Raw genomic sequence first — 22,345 nt, forward strand, 5'->3', positions numbered from 1 at the left:
ACCCCTCTCTGGATGGTGGTACCCCTCTCTGGATGGTGGTACCCCTCTCTGGATGGTGGTACCCCTCTCTGGATGGTGGTACCCCTCTCTGGATGGTGGTACCCCTCTCTGGATGGTGGTACCCCTCTCTGGATGGTGGTACCCCTCTCTGGATGGTGGTACCCCTCTCTGGATGGTGGTACCCCTCTCTGGATGGTGGTACCCCTCTCTGGATGGTGGTACCCCTCTCTGGATGGTGGTACCCCTCTCTGGATGGTGGTACCCCTCTCTGGATGGTGGTACCCCTCTCTGGATGGTGGTACCCCTCTCTGGATGGTGGTACCCCTCTCTGGATGGTGGTACCCCTCTCTGGATGGTGGTACCCCTCTCTGGATGGTGGTACCCCTCTCTGGATGGTGGTACCCCTCTCTGGATGGTGGTACCCCTCTCTGGATGGTGGTACCCCTCTCTGGATGGTGGTACCCCTCTCTGGATGGTGGTACCCCTCTCTGGATGGTGGTACCCCTCTCTGGATGGTGGTACCCCTCTCTGGAGGGTGGTCTCTGGATGGTGGTACCCCTCTCTGGATGGTGGTACCCCTCTCTGGATGGTGGTACCCCTCTCTGGATGGTGGTACCCCTCTCTGGATGGTGGTACCCCTCTCTGGATGGTGGTACCCCTCTCTGGATGGTGGTACCCCTCTCTGGATGGTGGTACCCCTCTCTGGATGGTGGTACCCCTCTCTGGATGGTGGTACCCCTCTCTGGATGGTGGTACCCCTCTCTGGATGGTGGTACCCCTCTCTGGATGGTGGTACCCCTCTCTGGATGGTGGTACCCCTCTCTGGATGGTGGTACCCCTCTCTGGATGGTGGTACCCCTCTCTGGATGGTGGTACCCCTCTCTGGATGGTGGTACCCCTCTCTGGATGGTGGTACCCCTCTCTGGATGGTGGTACCCCTCTCTGGATGGTGGTACCCCTCTCTGGATGGTGGTACTGGATGGTGGTACCCCTCTCTGGATGGTGGTACCCCTCTCTGGATGGTGGTACCCCCTCTGGATGGTGGTCTCTGGATGGTGGTACCCCTCTCTGGATGGTGGTACCCCTCTCTGGATGGTGGTACCCCTCCTGGATGGTGGTACCCCTCTCTGGATGGTGGTACCCCCCCTCTCTGGATGGTGGTACCCCTCTCTGGATGGTGGTACCCCTCTCTGGATGGTGGTACCCCTCTCTGGATGGTGGTACCCCTCTCTGGATGGTGGTACCCCTCTCTGGATGGTGGTACCCCTCTCTGGATGGTGGTACCCCTCTCTGGATGGTGGTACCCCTCTCTGGATGGTGGTACCCCTCTCTGGATGGTGGTACCCCTCTCTGGATGGTGGTACCCCTCTCTGGATGGTGGTACCCCCCTGGATGGTGGTCTCTGGATGGTGGTACCCATCTCTGGATGGTGGTACCCCTCTCTGGATGGTGGTACCCCTCTCTGGATGGTGGTACCCCTCTCTGGATGGTGGTACCCCTCTCTGGATGGTGGTACCCCTCTCTGGATGGTGGTACCCCTCTCTGGATGGTGGTACCCCTCTCTGGATGGTGGTACCCCTCTCTGGATGGTGGTACCCCTCTCTGGATGGTGGTACCCCTCTCTGGATGGTGGTACCCCTCTCTGGATGGTGGTACCCCTCTCTGGATGGTGGTACCCCTCTCTGGATGGTGGTACCCCTCTCTGGATGGTGGTACCCCTCTCTGGATGGTGGTACCCCTCTCTGGATGGTGGTACCCCTCTCTGGATGGTGGTACCCCTCTCTGGATGGTGGTACCCCTCTCTGGATGGTGGTACCCCCCTCTCTTGGATGGTGTACCGCTCTCTCGATGGTGGTACCCCTCTCTGGATGGTGGTACCCCTCTCTGGATGGTGGTACCCCTCTCTGGATGGTGGTACCCCTCTCTGGATGGTGGTACCCCTCTCTGGATGGTGGTACCCCTCTCTGGATGGTGGTACCCCTCTCTGGATGGTGGTACCCCTCTCTGGATGGTGGTACCCCTCTCTGGATGGTGGTACCCCTCTCTGGATGGTGGTACCCCTCTCTGGATGGTGGTACCCCCCCTCCCTGATGGTGGATGGTGGTACCCCTCTCTGGATGGTGGTACCCCTCTCTGGATGGTGGTACCCCTCTCTGGATGGTGGTACCCCTCTCTGGATGGTGGTACCCCTCTCTGGATGGTGGTACCCCTCTCTGGATGGTGGTACCCCTCTCTGGATCGTGATACCCCTCTCTGGATGGTGTTACCCCTCCCTGGATGGTGGTACCCCTCCCTGGAAGGTGGTACCCCTCTCTGGATGGTGGTACCCCTCTCTGGATGGTGGTACCCCTCTCTGGATGGTGGTACCCCTCTCTGGATGGTGGTACCCCTCTCTGGATGGTGGTACCCCTCTCTGGATGGTGTTACCCCCCTCTCTGGATGGTGGTACCCCTCTCTGGATGGTGGTACCCCTCTCTGGATGGTGGTACCCCTCCCTGGATGGTGGTACCCCTCCCTGGATGGTGGTACCCCTCCCTGGATGGTGGTACCCCTCTCTGGATGGTGGTACCCCTCTCTGGATGGTGGTACCCCTCCCTGGATGGTGGTACCCCTCCCTGGATGGTGGTACCCCTCCCTGGATGGTGGTACCCCTACCTGGATGGTGGTACCCCTCTCTGGATGGTGGTACCCCTCTCTGGATGGTGGTACCCCTCTCTGGATGGTGGTACCCCTCTCTGGATGGTGGTACCCCTCTCTGGATGGTGGTACCCCTCTCTGGATGGTGGTACCCCTCTCTGGATGGTGGTACCCCTCTCTGGATGGTGGTACCCCTCTCTGGATGGTGGTACCCCTCTCTGGATGGTGGTACCCCTCTCTGGATGGTGGTACCCCTCTCTGGATGGTGGTACCCCTCTCTGGATGGTGGTACCCCTCTCTGGATGGTGGTACCCCTCTCTGGATGGTGGTACCCCTCTCTGGATGGTGGTACCCCTCTCTGGATGGTGGTACCCCTCTCTGGATGGTGGTACCCCTCCCTGGATGGTGGTACCCCTCCCTGGATGGTGGTACCCCTCCCTGGATTGTGGTACCCCTCCCTGGATGGTGGTACCCCTCCCTGGATGGTGGTACCCCTCTCTGGATGGTGGTACCCCTCCCTGGATGGTGGTACCCCTCCCTGGATGGTGGTACCCCTCTCTGGATGGTGGTACCCCTCCCTGGATGGTGGTACCCCTCCCTGGATGGTGGTACCCCTCCCTGGATGGTGGTACCCCTCCCTGGATGGTGGTACCCCTCCTTGGATTGTGGTACCCCTCCCTGGATGGTTGTACTTTCCCTGGATGGTGGTACCCCTCTCTGGATGGTGGTACTCCTCCCTGGATTGTGGTACCCCTCCCTGGATGGTGGTACCCCTCTCTGGTTGGTGGTACCCCTCTCTGGATGGTGGTACCCCTCCCTGGATGGTGGTACCCCTCTCTGGTTGGTGGTACCCCTCTCTGGATGGTGGTATCCCTCCCTGAATGGTGGTACCCCTCCCTGGATTGTGGTACCCACCCTGGATTGTGGTACCCCTCCCTGGATGGTGGTAAACCTCTCTGGATGGTGGTACCCCTACCTGTATGGTGGTACCCCTCCCTGGATGGTTGTATTCCCTGGATGATGGTACCCCTCTCCAGATGGTGGTACCCCTCTCCGGATGGTGGTACCCCTCCCTGGATGGTGGTACCCCTCTCTGGATGGTGGTACCCCTCTCTGGATTGTGGTACCCCTCCCTGGATTGTGGTACCCCTACCTGGATGGTGGTACCCCTCCCTGGATGGTTGTATTCCCTGGATGATGGTACCCCTCCGGATGGTGGTACCCCTCTCCCGATGGTGGTACCCCTCCCTGGATGGTGGTACCCCTCTCTGGATTGTGGTACCCCTCCCTGGGTTGTGGTACCCCTCCCTGGATGGTGGTACCCCTCCTTGGATTGTGGTACCCCTCCTTGGATTGTGGTACACCTCCCTGGATGGTGGTACTTCTCTCTGGATGGTGCTACTCCTCCCTGGATTGTGGTACCCTTCCCTGGATTGTGGTACCCCTGCCTGGATGGTGGTACCCCTCCCTGGATGATAGTACCCCTCCCTGGATGATGGTACCCCTCCCTTGGTGATAACCCTCCCTGGATTGTGGTACCCCTCCCTGGACGGTGGTATTTTCCCTGGACGGTGGTATTTTCCCTGGATGGTGGTACTTTCCCTGAATGGTGGTACCCCTCCCTGGATGGTGGTACCCCTCACTGGATGGTGGTACCCCTCCCTGGATTGTGGTATGCCTCTCTGGATTGTGGTACCCCTCCCTGGATGGTGGTACCCCTCCCTGGATGGTGGTACCCCTCTCTGGATGGTGGTACCCCTCTCTGGATGGTGGTACCCCTCTCTGGATGGTGGTACCCCTCTCTGGATGGTGGTACCCCTCTCTGGATGGTGGTACCCCTCTCTGGATGGTGGTACCCCTCTCTGGATGGTGGTACCCCTCTCTGGATGGTGGTACCCCTCTCTGGATGGTGGTACCCCTCTCTGGATGGTGGTACCCCTCTCTGGATGGTGGTACCCCTCTCTGGATGGTGGTACCCCTCTCTGGATGGTGGTACCCCTCCCTGGATGGTGGTACCCCTCCCTGGATGGTGGTACCCCTCTCTGGATGGTGGTACCCCTCTCTGGATGGTGGTACCCCTCTCTGGATGGTGGTACCCCTCCCTGGATGGTGGTACCCCTCTCTGGATGGTGGTACCCCTCCCTGGATGGTGGTACCCCTCTCTGGATGGTGGTACCCCTCTCTGGATGGTGGTACCCCTCTCTGGATGGTGGTACCCCTCTCTGGATGGTGGTACCCCTCCCTGGATGGTGGTACCCCTCCCTGGATGGTGGTAGCCCTCCCTGGATGGTGGTACCCTTCCCTGGATGGTGGTACTTTCCCTGGATGGTGGTACCCCTCTCTGGATGGTGGTACCCCTCTCAGGATGGTGGTCCCCCTCCCTGGATGGTGGTACCCCTCCCTGGATGGTGGTACCCCTCACTGGATGGTGGTACCCTTCCCTGGATGCTAGTACTCCTCCCTGGATGGTGGTACCCCTCCCTGGATGGTGGTACCCCTCCCTGGATGGTGGTACCCTTCCCTGGATGCTAGTACTCCTCCCAGGATGGTGGTACCCCTCTCTGGATGGTGGTACCCCTCTCTGGATGGTGGTACCCCTCCCTGGATGGTGGTACCCCTCCCTGGATGGTGGTACCCCTCCCTGGATGGTGGTACCCCTCCCTGGATGGTGGTACCCCTCTCTGGATGGTGGTACCCCTCCCTGGATGGTGGTACCCCTCTCTGGATGGTGGTACCCCTCTCTGGATGGTGGTACCCCTCTCTGGATGGTGGTACCCCTCTCTGGATGGTGGTACCCCTCTCTGGATGGTGGTACCCCTCTCTGGATGGTGGTACCCCTCTCTGGATGGTGGTACCCCTCTCTGGATGGTGGTACCCCTCTCTGGATGGTGGTACCCCTCTCTGGATGGTGGTACCCCTCCCTTGATGGTAGTACTCCTCCCTTGATGGTGGTACCCCTCTCTGGATGGTGGTACCCCTCTCTGGATGGTGGTACCCCTCTCTGGATGGTGGTACCCCTCCCTGGATGGTGGTACCCCTCTCTGGATGGTGGTACCCCTCTCTGGATGGTGGTACCCCTCTCTGGATGGTGGTACCCCTCTCTGGATGGTGGTACCCCTCTCTGGATGGTGGTACCCCTCTCTGGATGGTGGTACCCCTCTCTGGATGGTGGTACCCCTCCCTGGATGGTGGTACCCCTCTCTGGATGGTGGTACCCCTCTCTGGATGGTGGTACCCCTCTCTGGATGGTGGTACCCCTCTCTGGATGGTGGTACCCCTCTCTGGATGGTGGTACCCCTCTCTGGATGGTGGTACCCTCCCTGGATGGTGGTACTTTCCCTGGATTGTGGTACCCCTCCTTGGAATGTGGTACCCCTGCCTGGATGGTGGTACTTTCCCTGGATGGTGGTACCCCTCTCTGGATGGTGGTACCCCTCCCTGGATTGTGGTACCCCTCCCTGGATGGTGGTACCCCTCCCTGGATGGTGGTACCCCTCCCTGGATGGTGGTACCCCTCCCTGGATGGTGGTACCCCTCCCTGGATGGTGGTACCCCTCCCTGGATGGTGGTACCCCTCCCTGGATGGTGGTACCCTTCCCTGGATGGTGGTACCCTTCCCTGGATGCTAGTACTCCTCCCTGGATGGTGGTACCCCTCCCTGGATGGTGGTACCCCTCCCTGGATGGTTGTACCCCTCCCTGGATGGTGGTACCCCTCCCTGGATGGTGGTACCCCTCCCTGGATGGTGGTACCCCTCCCTGGATGGTGGTACCCCTCCCTGGATGGTGGTACCCCTCTCTGGATGGTTGTACCCCTCTGGATGGTTGTACCCCCCTCTGGATGGTGGTACCCCTCCCTGGATGGTGGTACCCCTCCCTGGATGGTGGTACCCCTCCCTGGATGGTGGTACCCCTCCCTGGATGGTGGTACCCCTCCCTGGATGGTGGTACCCCTCCCTGGATGGTGGTACCCCTCCCTGGATGGTGGTACCCCTCCCTGGATGGTGGTACCCCTGGATGGTGGTACCCCTGCCTGGATGGTGGTACCCCTCCCTGGATGGTGGTACCCCTGCCTGGATGGTGGTACCCCTCCCTGGATGGTGGTACCCCTCCCTGGATGGTGGTACCCTTCCCTGGATGGTGGTACCCCTGCCTGGATGGTGGTACACCTCCCTGGATGGTGGTACCCCTCCCTGGATGGTGGTACCCCTCCCTGGATGGTGGTACCCTTCCCTGGATGGTGGTACCCCTCCCTGGATGGTGGTACCCCTCCCTGGATGGTGGTACCCCTCCCTGGATGGTGGTACCCCTCCCTGGATGGTGGTACCCCTCCCTGGATGGTGGTACCCCTCCCTGGATGGTGGTACCCCTCCCTGGATGGTGGTACCCCTCCCTGGATGGTGGTACCCTCCCTGGATGGTGGTACCCCTCCCTGGATGGTGGTACCCCTCCCTGGATGGTGGTACCCCTCCCTGGATGGTGGTACCCCTCCCTGGATGGTGGTACCCCTGGATGGTGGTACCCCTGCCTGGATGGTGGTACCCCTCCCTGGATGGTGGTACCCCTGGATGGTGGTACCCCTGCCTGGATGGTGGTACCCCTGCCTGGATGGTGGTACCCCCCTGGATGGTGGTACCCCTGCCTGGATGGTGGTACCCCTGCCTGGATGGTGGTACCCCTCCCTGGATGGTGGTACCCCTGCCTGGATGGTGGTACCCCTGCCTGGATGGTGGTACCCCTCCCTGGATGGTGGTACCCCTGGATGGTTGTACCCCTTCCTGGATGGTGGTACCCCTGCCTGGATGGTGATACCCCTGGATGGTGGTACCCCTGCCTGGATGGTGGTACTCCTGCCTGGATGGTGGTACCCCTGGATGGTGGTACCCCTGCCTGGATGGTGGTACCCCTGCCTGGATGGTGGTACCCCTCCCTGGATGGTGGTACCCCTGGATGGTGGTACCCCTCCCTGGATGGTGGTACCCCTGGATGGTGGTACCCCTGCCTGGATGGTGGTACCCCTCCCTGGATGGTGGTACCCCTCCGTGGATGGTGGTACCCCTGCCTGGATGGTGGTACCCCTCCCTGGATGGTGGTACCCCTCCCTGGATGGTGGTACCCCTCCCTGGATGGTGGTACACCTCCCTGGATGGTGGTACCCCTGCCTGGATGGTGGTACCCCTGCCTGGATGGTGGTACCCCTCCCTGGATGGTGGTACCCCTGCCTGGATGGTACCCCTCCCTGGATGGTGGTACCCTTCCCTGGATGGTGGTACCCCTGCCTGGATGGTGGTACACCTCCCTGGATGGTGGTACCCCTCCCTGGATGGTGGTACCCCTGCCTGGATGGTGGTACCCCTCCCTGGATGGTGGTACCCCTCCCTGGATGGTGGTACCCCTCCCTGGATGGTGGTACCCCTGCCTGGATGGTGGTACCCCTCCCTGGATGGTGGTACCCCTCCCTGGATGGTGGTACCCCTGCCTGGATGGTGGTACCCCTGCCTGGATGGTGGTACCCCTGCCTGGATGGTGGTACCCCTGGATGGTGGTGCCCCTGCCTGGATAGTGGTACCCCTGCCTGGATGGTGGTACCCCTGGATGGTGGTACCCCTGCCTGGATGGTGGTACCCCTGCCTGGATGGTGGTACCCCTCCCTGGATGGTGATACCCCTGCCTGGATGGTGGTACCCCTGCCTGGATGGTGGTACCCCTTCCTGGATGGTGGTACCCCTGGATGGTGGTACCCCTGCCTGGATGGTGGTACCCCTGCCTGGATGGTGGTACCCCTGCCTGGATGGTGGTACCCCTGGATGGTGGTACCCCTGCCTGGGTGGTACCCCTGCCTGGATGGTGGTACCCCTCCCTGGATGGTGGTACCCCTGCCTGGATGGTGGTACACCTCCCTGGATGGTGGTACCCCTCCCTGGATGGTGGTACCCCTGCCTGGATGGTGGTACCCCTCCCTGGATGGTGGTACCCCTCCCTGGATGGTGGTACCCCTGCCTGGATGGTGGTACCCCTGGATGGTGGTACCCATGCCTGGATGGTGGTACCCCTCCCTGGATGGTGGTACCCCTGCCTGGATGGTGGTACCCCTGGATGGTGGTACTCCTCCCTGGATGGTAGTACACCTCCCTGGATGGTGGTACCCCTGCCTGGATGGTGGTACCCCTGCCTGAATGGTGGTACCCCTCCCTGGATGGTGGTACCCCTGCCTGGATGGTGGTACCCCTGCCTGGATGGTGGTACTCCTCCCTGGATGGTGGTACACCTCCCTGGATGGTGGTACACCTCCCTGGATGGTGGTACACCTCCCTGGATGGTGGTACCCCTGCCTGGATGGTGGTACACCTCCCTGGATGGTGGTACCCCTGCCTGGATGGTGGTACCCCTGCCTGGATGGTGGTACCCCTGCCTGGATGGTGGTACTCCTCCCTGGATGGTGGTACCCCTCCCTGGATGGTGGTACCCCTCCCTGGATGGTGGTACCCCTCCCTGGATGGTGGTACCCCTCCCTGGATGGTGGTACTCCTCCCTGGATGGTGGTACACCTCCCTGGATGGTGGTACACCTCCCTGGATGGTGGTACACCTCCCTGGATGGTGGTACTCCTCCCTGGATGGTGGTACACCTCCCTGGATGGTGGTACTCCTCCCTGGATGGTGGTACTGCTCCCTGGATGGTGGTACACCTCCCTGGATGGTGTTACCCCTCCCTGGATGGTGGTACCCCTCCCTGGATGGTGGTACCCCTGCCTGGATGGTGGTACCCCTCCCTGGATGGTGGTACCCCTGGATGGTGGTACCCCTCCCTGGATGGTGGTACCCCTGGATGGTGGTACCCCTCCCTGGATGGTGGTACCCCTGGATGGTGGTACCCCTCCCTGGATGGTGGTACCCCTGGATGGTGGTACCCCTGGATGGTGGTACCCCTGGATGGTGGTACCCCTGGATGGTGGTACCCCTGCCTGGATGGTGGTACCCCTGCCTGGATGGTGGTACCCCTGCCTGGATGGTGGTACTCCTCCGTGGATGGTGGTACCCCTGCCTGGATGGTGGTACCCCTGGATGGTTGTCGTCTCACAGTCCACACAGTAATGGAACAAAGCTCACTCAAGTATATCTTTATGATACACTTCGCTAGGTTATAGTGTTATATGTAAGTAAACTTGTGTAAATTGTTCTTATATTTACATTCATTTTCGAAATTACAGTAGTACTTTGTGTTGCAACATTGTCAATTTAAATTCTTTGCTTTTTGGCTTATCCATTGTATCCTCTCAAGGATGTGGGGGATAAAATGGTGGGGGCTCTAGTTTCAAGGAACTGAAGCTGTTCTCCCCTTGGGTAGAACCCAATTGGCTGTCATTGCCCAGGCAGAGTATGACTCCTATCTTTCTGACAGATCCTGGCTGCACTGAAGCACCTGCACAGTAAGAACATTGTTCACTGTGATCTCAAGCCAGAGAACGTGCTCCTCTCATCTGCTAGCGACTTCCCTCAAGTTAAACTTTGTGATTTTGGCTTTGCCAGAATTATAGGTGAAAAGTCTTTCAGAAGATCTGTGGTTGGAACACCTGCATACCTAGGTATGTTGTGACTCCTCATTACTTAGGTATGCTTGAACACCTAGTTATTTAGGCACAGTATAATTAGGTAGTTCATCAGTATGTTAATATCTGTTTTTTTATGATAGCTCACTCATGCAGGTATGGCAGTAAGTGATAATGATTGATTGTTGGTTTACTTATTAATGGTATATAAATGTTGATAAAACAGGTGTACAACACTTGGGTAGTTTGTTGATGATAAAGATAACAGGTGTTGTACGTGTCTCTTGTGTACATATATTTTTGTATTTGAACACTCAAGGTAAACTAAACATTGAAAGTAGAACTAGGCAAGAGACATAGCTAGCCAAGGCCTCAATAAAAATTAGTCAATAAGACAAAAATGTTGTGATTATTAATTAAGAAATGAGCCATTGTGCTCCAAGAGCTCAAGTTGAACTTAATGTAATATACTAATATAACCTTTAAGGTGGTTGCTGCCTTGATGCTGGTTAAGGAATGTCAACTATCCTTCCCTTCCTTGACCCACACTGGATTACCTCCCTATTAACCAGGTGCTCTATGAACCCTATGGGTTTAGTGCTTCCCACATTAATATATAAATAGCTTGTCATTGTTTACCAATGTCATAATAATAATTTTTATTTGGACATGATACATAAGTGTACAAGGAATTATAGTTGGGTGTACAAAAGCCCCTTGTAAGCAGAGCATTATGGACAGGCTTAAAATTAACTTAAGATTAACTAAGCAATGATAGATTCAGTGGTAAAAATTACAGTAAACAATTTACAATATGAAATACAATTGAGTATTTTAAACAATGAAATTTGAACATTTCACTTACGATGTATTGTAGTTGTACAAATTTGTACCATTACCTTTATAAACAGGTTGATAGGGTCACGGGTTATACATTAATGAAATACAGTTATTCAATATTTATTTAGTATTGGGTGAGTAAATGTTTTTTAAGTGTACACTATATACATTCATATATACATCTTGGATGCACTAAACCTGTAAAGGTCATTATAGTATTTGGAAGATAATAATGATTTATCCAAAGAATAGAAGAGTATCTCCAGGCACTTGGACCAAGAGCATTTCACCATTAAGACACCTTCCATAAAGAATATCTAATGTCATAATTCTTTGAGTCACTTTATTAATTGCTACATCAGATCTCATTTAACCCTAAAACTGTCCAAACATAGATCTGCATTTTCACTACCAGCACTCCGAATATTTTGAAAAAAAAAAAAAAGATTAAAGAGGTCAATTTTCTGTGTGTAATAAGACGGACAAAAATTTTTAGGATCAATACTTGCCAAGATATAAGACCACAAAGTTGGCACTGGATGCTCACCTGACGGCAACATCGAGTCCTGCTGCTTGCAGAAGTGTTGCCAATATACCTTTTTTCTCATTTTTATTTTAATTTATGTAATTTTTATGTTCTGATAATTACAATGTACAATAGTTCTTGTGATTTCATAGCCAATATTTGTTCTGACACTAATATAGTACTCAGATAGTCACAAACACACTGACAGATGAACATTTTCACCTGCCTTGGTCATTTACTTTTATCTAGAAACATGTAGAAAGTATTTATAGGTCTCAGCAATGTTTTAGACATGCTGGAGTATATATGAAACTTCTTGAAGCATGGTGTTAAGATGAGCATCACTAAACTGCTGACAGTGTGGCAGTGGAATGACACTTGATGAACATGCATTGCTCCAGGGAATCCTGGCTTGATTTGTTTTCATTGTTACACACAAACACGTCTGTCTGTCCAGTTCTGCTTATCTGTCTTTGTTTGTCTAGATCTGCTTATCTGTCTAGCTCTGCTTATCTGTCTGTCTAGCTCTGCTTATGTCTGTCTGCCTCTCTTTCTGTCTGCTTGTCTGTCTCGGAGAGCGGCTTGTAAACCAACAGGTATTACACACGATGCAAAGTTGTCATGTCTCATTCCTGATAAAGTAAAAAATGTGTATTACTTGCCAGTCATGCATATTATTATGCCTTATATCTACAAGCACAGTATAGCACTTTGCCTGGAATTTTTGGGTTATCCTAGGTAATTTACACTATGTATAACTGTACTTATGTGTACCTGAGAGAGACAGATACAGATATATAGACAGACAGATATATAGACGCAGAGATATAGAGGCAGATAGAGACAGATACAGCCAGAGAGATAGCCAAAGCCAGCCAGCCAACCGAATACGTATTACACGTTCCAGAAACTTCTCTTTACTTAGGGCATAGGTTATAGGACATTCTGACAGGATGACGCTATCAGTGGTATCAGAAATGAAAGGATGTTGCACATGGGTTATTATTGAGGTTTTTGATATTTCCTCGACCACTTGTGGCCACATCCATCTCGAAGCCACTAAACTCTGGGTCAGCATCACTTTCCTCATAAAAGAGTAGTGTTAATACAACTGTAGACAGCCTGTACTGTCAGAACACACAGCCTAGCCGTCTGTTCTGACTAGTTCATATTTCGCAGCATTTAAGTGCTGCCCTCTGTAGGCTCACCCAGGTCAGTGGGAGGCTGAGCCCATTCGCTCTCACTCCCTGGCTGACCGACTTGATAGGCACAAGTGCTCCCCCTCCACGGACTGGCTTGCGGTTATTCCCTCACACTGCCCGTTGTGTACTCACTCCTATCCAATTAAAGCCAAACTAGTCCACGGCCGTATCATTGCTACCTACGCTACCTTCATCGGCACTAAACCGCTGTTCAGCAGGAAGAACAGTAATAACACAACTTGACATCAGTGGATCCCTGGTGTTTGCCATGCTATTTGCTCTAGCTGGTTCTCAATTGAACTGGTGCACCCACAAGGCACTAAGTGGTCCCAGATTTTTTAATACTGCACACACCGAGTGTTAAGACCCATTCTATATTGAGCAGGCATCTCAGGCCAATCGTGCCAAATTTGAAGGCAGGAAAAATAAAATGTAGATTTGTGTTTGGAGCTCAAACAGTACAAACATAGATCTACGTTTGGACAGTTTAAGGGTTAATGACCAATTGCTTAAGATAATTTCTGTTAAGCAAGTTCCACTGTATAAAATGTTAGTAATACAAGTATAATGTTACAGCTCCAGAAGTGTTGCGGAACAAGGGCTACAATCGTTCACTTGACATGTGGTCTGTAGGCGTTATCACATACGTCTCCCTCTCTGGTACCTTCCCCTTCAACGAGGATGAGGACATTAACGATCAAATTCAAAATGCTGCCTTCATGTATCCTCCAAACCCATGGAAAGAAATTAGTCAAGAGGGTAAGTACAGGATGTTCACTTCTTGAAACTTTCATACAAATATGCCAAGAGATGGAGTAACTAGGGTGCTCAGTATTAGAGAAAGGTAAAACCTCTTCAAAAATTTTCTCAAAGTTAAGTAATGTTTATCAGCACAGTGACCAAGGTGGTAGTGACACAAGGCAAGTTAGTCAGTGATTATTCACTTAACACAAGTGTACAGATATGAAATGATTCCCTACACTATACCATCCCCACTCTTACTTAAGAGTTTCAGCAGTGTACCTCCCACCTCCAGAACTACATCACCCCCCATTCCTCCATAATGTAGATACTTTACCTCCCACCTCCAGAACTACATCACCCCCCATTCCTCCATAATGTAGATACTTTACCTCCCACCTCCAGGACTACATCACCCCCCACTCCTCCATAATGTAGATACTTTACCTCCCACTTCCAGGACTACATCACTCCCCACTCCAAAATGTAGATACTGTACCTAAATCATAGAAGAGAGAAGCTTACGACGACATCTTGGTCCGACTCGGACCATTTACAAAGTCACTAACGAAAAGGAGAGGAAGGATATATATAGGCAGGAGGTAGTAGTAGTAGTTGAGGTAGAAGGCAGTAGTATTGGGGAAGGTAGTGAGGAGGAGGAGGAGCCAGTCAAATACTAAGAAAGAGGAGCACTGCAAAGGAGCTAGGTGCCCACAGGGTAGGAGCAAGAACACAGAGGAGGGGAAATGAATAATTAAGGAACAAATACACAAGGCATATGTGCGGGTTATTTGTGTATTGTTCCATCCACGGTATTGTGCCTTTTTTTGTTACACTGTACCTCCCACCTCCAGGACTACATTACCACTCACTCCTCCATAATGTAGATATTGTACCTGCCACCTCAAGGACTACATCACCCCTCCCCCCAGTCCTCCATACTAATGACACTGTTCTTCCCACCTCCAGGACTACATCATCCTCCTGTCCTCCATACTACAGACACTGTTCTTCCCACCTCCAGGACTCAAGTCCTTCTAACTGGTTACACTTCAAATATAGTATTATGACTGCATTAAGCTAATGGTAGTCTTGTTTCAGCCATTGATCTGATCACCAACTTGCTACAAGTGAAACAGCGTAAACGTCTGACAGTGGACAAGTCACTGGCACACGTGTGGCTGCAGGACTACCAGTGCTGGTGCGACCTGAGAGATCTGGAACACAAAGTAGGAGTGCGGTACATTACACACGAGTCTGATGACTCTCGCTGGGCAACCTATCGTAGACCTGGCGACCAAGTCTCTCCCGTCACTCCTGTATCTCTCTCCCCAGAGGCAGATGTATTACCTGCTGCATAATTCATTCTAGAATCTTTAATTTTATGAAATAGCTGTTAACATATTTGGATGTGGCGTACTTTTAAGGCGACGTTAATGTGATGCTGCGTGTTGATAATGCCGACGCAATGGCAATAAAGTGGGCATAAAAAGATGTTCTTATGTTAATTATCTGTTGATGGTTATGTGGTAATGGCCCCACCAGTTAGGCCTGATGGCCATAGTGGCCCTATCACACCAGGCCTGATGATGGCCATAGTGGCCCTATCACACCAGGCCTGATGATGGCCCTAGTGGGCTGTCACACCAGGCCTGATGATGGCCCTAGTAGGCCACTATCACACCTGGCCTGATGATGGCCTTAGTGGGCCACTATCACACCAGGCCTGATGATGGCCCTAGTGGGCTGTCACACCAGGCCTGATGATGGCCCTAGTAGGCCACTATCACACCTGGCCTGATAATGGCCTTAGTGGGCCACTATCACACCAGGTCTGATGATGGCCCTAGTGGGCTGTCACACCAGGCCTGATGATGGCCCTAGTGGGCTATCACACCAGGCCTGATGATGGCCCTAGTAGGCCACTATCACACCTGGCCTGATGATGGCCTTAGTGGGCCACTATCACACCAGGCCTGATGATGGCCCTAGTGGGCTGTCACACCAGGCCTGATGATGGCCCTAGTGGGCTATCACACCAGGCCTGATGATGGCCCTGGTGGGCCACTATCACACTAGGCTTGATGGCCCTGGTGGGCCACTATCACACTAGGCTTGATGGCCCTGGTGGGCCACTATCACACCAGGCCTCCTAAATTACCAAGTACATACTAGACAAATAACATGTATTAGGAAACACACCAAGTAAAGTGTATAGTGAATGTAAGTAGAAGTTTGTGAGAGTTGCTTGTCATTGTGTTGCATGTTGGTGAGACAACACACCAGCGGTCCTGCCAGAGTGCAACACATGTAACACTTGTTACACACACGACAGATGGGTACTACCTTCCTGCCAACCTGCTGCCAGAGTGCAACACATGTAATACTTATTACACACATGACAGGTGGTTACTACCTTCCTGCCAACCTGCTGCCAGAGTGCAACACATGTAATACTTATTACACACATGACAGGTGGGTACTACCTTCCTGCCAACCTGCTGCCAGAGTGCAACACATGTAATACTTATTACACACATGACAGGTGGGTACTACCTTCCTGCCAACCTGCTGCCAGAGTGCAACACATGTAATACTTATTACACACATGACAGGTGGGTACTACCTTCCTGCCAACCTGCTGCCAGAGTGCAACACATGACAGGTGGGTACTACCTTCCTGCCAACCTGCTGCCAGAGTGCAACACATGACAGGTGGGTACTACCTTCCTGCCAACCTGCTGCCAGAGTGCAACACATGACAGGTGGGTACTACCTTCCTGCCAACCTGCTGCCAGAGTGCAACACATGACAGGTGGGTACTACCTTCCTGCCAACCTGCTGCCAGAGTGCAACACATGACAGGTGGGTACTACCTTCCTGCCAACCTGCTGCAAGAGTGCAACACATGACAGGTGGGTACTACCTTCCTGCCAACCTGCTGCCAGAGTGCAACACATGACAGGTGGGTACTACCTTCCTGCCAACCTGCTGCAAGAGTGCAACACCTCGACCAGGCTTGTTTCATTTATTGTTCGTTATGTTTATTATAGAAACATTTTGTTATATTCCATTGGCTAGATCAGTGTGTCATTTCTTTCCTTGCACTCTCAGATTACCTCAACTTTTGTCTTTGTTTTCAACCTTTTTTGTGCAATAAGTTACATTTAAATTTTTACTCTCTACATTGTTCTGATTTTCTTATCAGTTTGTCTTGAGATAAATTCTTTTTGCCTTTTTGTCCTTTTTACTATAGTGCATTTTGTAACATTGTACCTTGTGTTTATCTGCATTGTTTTTATTTTATTAGCTTAACCCTTTTGGTGTCAATCACAGAACTACATCACTCAGCTCAGGGTCCCTTGTGTAGTTCTACATCACTGAGCTCAGGGTCTCTCGTGGAGTTCTACATCACTCAGCTCAGGATCCCTCATGTAGTTCATCACTGAGCTCAGGGTCCCTCGTGTAGTTCTACATCACTGAGCTCAGGGTCCCTCGTGTAGTTCTACATCATGAGTTCAGCTCACTTAGATAAGCTGAGAGTGGTAAATTTTGTCATAGATATGAAAGAATGGGTCTGCGTGGTGAGTGTCAACACTCAACAAATCCTGCCCTGCACGGTGCATGATGGGAAAGACAAAACTGACCGTGTGTGGGGCTGGAAATAGCAACTTTGTTGGGCTTTCTCAAATGGTTTCATTGGCTGTTTCTTGGTATCATTTGATAGATTATAATCATAACTAAGTGCTAAACCCATAAGGGTCATACAGCACTATTTCATTTGATAAGACTGGAAGATTTACTACTGAAATAGAGATGATTTTGATTGGTTTCAGAACTGGAAGTAATTTAAAATTGAGCTCAGCTCAGCAAAAATATTCAGTTTTTGCTAATATTCCAGAGGAGCAGCAGTAAGACCTTCAGTCTGTTTAATAGGTTTTTAATAAGTTTGATTCAATTACAAGGATGCTGTAAATCATGAACAATATTTTATTATCCAAGAAATAGAACAAATCTTCTATTTTTATATGAATAAGAATTCAAAATGGAAAGTAAGTGTAATATAGGAAGAGGCCGGTGTGTTTAATGTGTTTGATCAATTACAGGGATGCTGAAAACCATGAACAATGTTTCCTAGTTATATTTTATTATCCAAGAAATAGAACAAATCTTTTATTTTTATGTGAAGAATTCAAAAGGAAAGTAAGTGTAATATAGGAGAGGCTTAGGAACGTGACTAATGAACAGAGGAAATGTTTTATTGTCAGGAATGTTGGCATTGAGCACTATTGACTTATTTTAATTGTGTGAAATTGGCCAAATTACTGAAATCTAATCACTTTATAGGGTAGTTAAAATAGTTGAATGGGCAGTTTCTTGTGCTTAGTTGTTAGAATGGAAGATATACTGGCGAAATAGCTAGAATTTGGTCGACTGGAACAATGAAATTAGCCTAAAGTAAAAGACTGAAAGTGGGAGAAAGCACTGGTACGTAAATTTGTACTTGCATAATGCCAGAAATTTTTCCTCAAATTTTGTATTTTTGGTGTCACTACATTCAGAAAAAGATTCTCTACCTGGCTTCATTTCTAGAGTCTGGACAGTGAAAGGGTTAAAAATTTTTTACCTTATTTTGTCTTGTGTAGTCATAGACTACAACTCTGTACATTGTCTCTAATTTCATTACTGATTTTATTTGTACAGTCGTACCAACTATGTATTTTATACTAACAGATCTACCTTGTCCACCACTTTCCTATCCCCACCTCATAGTTCATGAATGCTGACATTGACCCTGATTTAAATCTCCTACATGATAAAAACAATAATGAGTATTCTGAAATTAACCCTTAAACCGACCAAACATAAATCTACGTTTCTGCCGCTAGTGCTCCAAACATAGATCTACGTTGTATTTTACATGCTTTGAAATGTAAAATAAAACGTAGATCTACGTGAGTAAACGTAGATCTATGTTTGGACAGTTGAAGGGTTAACTGTCTATACTACACAGCAAGTAGAGCAAAAACTGTTGTCTGCATCACCAGCTACAACATTAGATCCTTAAGTAAGCACTACAATGACCTTGCACTTGTATATTCTCTAACTTCAAACATCTCTTGTTATACTTGTTGAAATCTGGCTCCAGGGTACACAGCCATTCATGGCTGCAGACCTAGCCAAGTGAGGTGAGGGACTGCCATCTACTATTCCAACGAACTAATGTGTAGTGACTACATGTATCACTAATGAATAAGTGCAATGTATATTTGCTAAAACCTAAAGACCCGCAATCCACAGGCTTGGCCAACCTGAGTACCTCTTAGGTAACAATTCCTTGCTCATACCAGCAATAACTAAACCAACAAGATTAACCAAGATGAGTGCAACCACAACTGACCATATCTGGAACAATTTTTTGGCTCCTCTCAAAGCAAGGATAATCAGACACATTATTGCTGTTCATTACCCCCATTATTGAATGGAGAAAAATGGTTTTTAATACTTGACGTGCTGTTGGAGTGTGAGCAAAGTAACATTTATGAAGGGGTTCAGGGAAACTGGCAGGTCGGACCTGAGTCCTGGAGATGACAGGTGTAATATAGGAGAGTCCTGGAGATGACAGGTGTAATAATATATAGGAGAGTCCTGGAGATGACAGGTGTAATATAGGAGAGTCCTGGAGATGAGACTATTGAACAAAAGCTGTATAGCCCTTGTGGCTTAGTGCTTCTTTTTGATTATAATAATAATAATATTGAACAAAAGAAATGTTTGTGCCAGGAATGTCTTCACTGTTTATTATGGTTTATTATGGGTAATTTCTTGTGCTCGGTCAATAGAATGGAAGGAAAACTAGTGAAATAGCTAAGAATTTAGTCGCCTAGAACAATGGAACTGGCTTAAAGTAGGACAAAATCGATGAAATTGATGATAAGTAAATTGCACCGAGACTGCTAAACTTAGCACCTGCGTAATTCTGCAAATTTTTCATCAGATTTCATACTTTTGGTGTCATTACTTTCAGAAAGAGATTCTCTACCATTTCAGTTTTTTTTTTTTTTTTTGGGTGGGGGGGGGTGGCCACTGTGCAATATTAATTTTGGGGTCTGGACCGTGAAAGTGTTAATATATCAATAGTTATTTTTTTTTTTATTGAATTATTAAATACCTCCAATATTTTAAAAACTCAGTATTCTTATTCTCATATACTTGTAATTATAACTTAGTTTTAAGGCTGCCCAAAATGCCTTGCATAATAAGGGTCTTTTTATACAGTAGTTTGTGTGTGTCAATCACCCTAATTGTATAATATAGAAATAGTTGTTTTTTTTTTTTTTTTTTTTTTTTGGTTGTATGAAAATTGGTCGTACCTCAGTGGTTGTTAAGCAGCCACTGGGATACTACTGTCCTACAAGTGAAACAAGCCTGGTAAAGGTTTTGCACTTTGGAAGCAGATTGTTAGACAACCTACTGCCAGAGTGCAAAACATTTATCAGACTTCTCTTTCATATTCACAAGATGGTAGTACTTTCCTGGATGCTTGGTGTCTACCACCTATTGCCAGAGTGCAAAACATTTACCAGAATTTTCACACAGAAGGGTACATTCCTGAATGCTTGGTGCCTACCAACATGTTGCCAGAGTGCAGAACATTTAACAGGCTTGTTTCACATTCATGTGACAAGAAGGTAGTACCTCTCTGGATGGTTGCTGTTCAACCTGTTGCCAGAGTGCAAAACATTTACCAGGCTGCCATTACACTGTTATGGCAGGATGGTAGTACAGTTCCTCCCTGGATGGTTGCAGTCTACCAAATACTTTACACTTTACATTTTCATATCATAACTTAGGGAAATACATGTAAACAATTCAATAAAAGTCCACTGAAAACTGTGTCTTTTTTGCCTGAGAATATCTAGGATGAGGACTGACAAACTTGTGGTAATATATAATCTTGGCTTGTTACTGACCTTACTAACTCTGTGTTAGTCTTTACCCTCACTGGTCTCTGATCCAATGTATTACACCCTTAGAACCCAACTCTGCAGCGTTGTATAACCTTTGTGGGTTTAACCCTCTTCAAGGGGGGCTCCTTGGCGTGGTGAAGAGGCTCTTGGTCTGAGGAATTAGACCTATCGGTCTTCTTCCTCAGACCGAACCTAATTACCCCCTAATCTCCCCTCCCCTATCCCATCCTCCCCATCCTCCCCTTTTTCCTTTCCTCCTCCTCCTCCCCACTCCTCCCTTTTGCCCTTCCTCTTTTTGTCCTTTGGGATTTCTCCCACAGGCGCGCTAGTTCCTGGGTAGGAGAAAGGATACCGGGGTCCATCCCATTCCGTTGAGGTTCTTAGCGGTGGCGTAGTTTGCCGTGGAATCTGGATCGCCTGGGGATGTCCCGATCCCTCTCCGGTATCCCGGAGTAGCTTTGGGTGTCTTTCGGGCGACGAGTGTATCTCTGGAAGCCACCTTTCGGATTCCGGGGGTGGTGGCCGAAGGAGGTATGCTTTGTGGCGGATATCCGGCCGCCCTCTCTTTTGTCCACCGAGGTAGCTCGGCAGATGTGAGGTTGCTATCCTGGATTGTTAGTTTACTAGCATGATGGGTAGGGTATGGCACGGGTTCCATGCTGCATCTGCGCTACTTGCGGTGCTGAGGTCCTCTTGGGCGCAGAGGGAGATTTCTGGCCCTTTCATTCCTCCTAGGAACTATCCCTCCCCGGTCCCCCCTTTTTTTTTTCTTTTTTTTATTTTTATTTTCTTTTCTTCTTTCTTTTTTTTTCTTAAAAACAAAAAGAAAGAAGTAACCTAAACATGGCAGCCCTAGTCCATGAACCTGGTACCCCCGGGCCCCTTCTTGATACCGCACCCCGTTCTGACCCCGCCTCGTCTTTGGACCACTCTTCAGACATTCCTCATGCCTCTGTACCTATTGCCGGTGCTGTTTCCTCACCCGCTTCAGGTACTGAGGCCTCGACTGACTCCTTCGATTTATCAGACCTTCGCTCTCCTCTGACTATGCTTCCGGCCTCTCCCTCTACGGTGCGGCAATTTTCAAATCGCCGACCCGTTCCACGTCGGACCAACTCTGGTCCCACGCCTAAACGTCAACGACAATTACCTGCTGATGATACTTCTCCACCTTCACCTTCTCGTTCTTCTCAGAAACGATCGACACGTCCTTCACTACCTTTCCACGCTCAGTTTCAGACTGAACAGTGGACTAAATTCTTCACTTTACGACCAACTTCCTCTACTGCCTATCTTTCTGACCATAGTATTGGCAAGGCACTTCTACGCCATGTTGGTAAAGATATTTCTTTTCATGCTCTTAAGAGCGGTACGCGCATCATTACCGTACAGAATGCTACCCAGGCTCGTGAGCTCTCTCGTCTTTCCCATATAGATACTGTTCCTGTCACCCTTGAAAAACATCATTCCCTCAATTCTTGTAGTGGTACCGTCATTCTGCCCCATACCATAGTTCAACAAAATTTCCAGACATGTGGCACCGACATTCTAGAACAGCTGGAACTCCAAGATCTCCCAATCCTCAAGGTAGACACTTACGTTCTTCCTGCCCGTGGGCGGAGACGATACCCTAGCAATGTGGCTCGTTTAACTTTTGACAGCCGAGAACTCCCATCCTCAGTTTATATAGCAGGACATCGGTTACAAGTTCGAAAGGTGATCCCTACACCACAACAGTGTAGAAATTGCTGGCGATTTGGCCATCCAGCGAAATATTGCAGATCTATCGCCGAATGCCCAGTCTGTGGTGCCGATGACCATTCTAATACGTCTTGCAATCGATCTCCCTCTTGCCTTAACTGTCATGAGGCTCACCCTTC

General features: G+C 50.4%; 1 protein-coding gene across 4 annotated transcripts in view; it reads left to right on the forward strand.

Moving 5' to 3' along the window:
- PKD (serine/threonine-protein kinase D3) overlaps window positions 1-20,388 on the forward strand; it is a gene marked incomplete at its 5' end in the record, with an annotated part of 159,783 nt that extends 139,395 nt beyond the window's left edge. The window contains 4 exon segments of one of the 4 annotated variants that reach the window (XR_011393906.1): window positions 10,038-10,221; window positions 13,330-13,512; window positions 14,596-19,120; window positions 19,157-20,388. Coding sequence is in view for 1 of the 4 variants with exons in the window: in XM_070099457.1 (XP_069955558.1) it covers window positions 10,038-10,221; window positions 13,330-13,512; window positions 14,596-14,855 (627 nt within the window). 4 annotated transcript variants of the gene reach the window in all.
- Window positions 20,389-22,345: the final 1,957 nt, after the last annotated feature.

This window comes from Cherax quadricarinatus, chromosome 67, assembly GCF_038502225.1.
Source record: "Cherax quadricarinatus isolate ZL_2023a chromosome 67, ASM3850222v1, whole genome shotgun sequence".
Classification (NCBI taxonomy): domain Eukaryota; kingdom Metazoa; phylum Arthropoda; class Malacostraca; order Decapoda; family Parastacidae; genus Cherax; species Cherax quadricarinatus.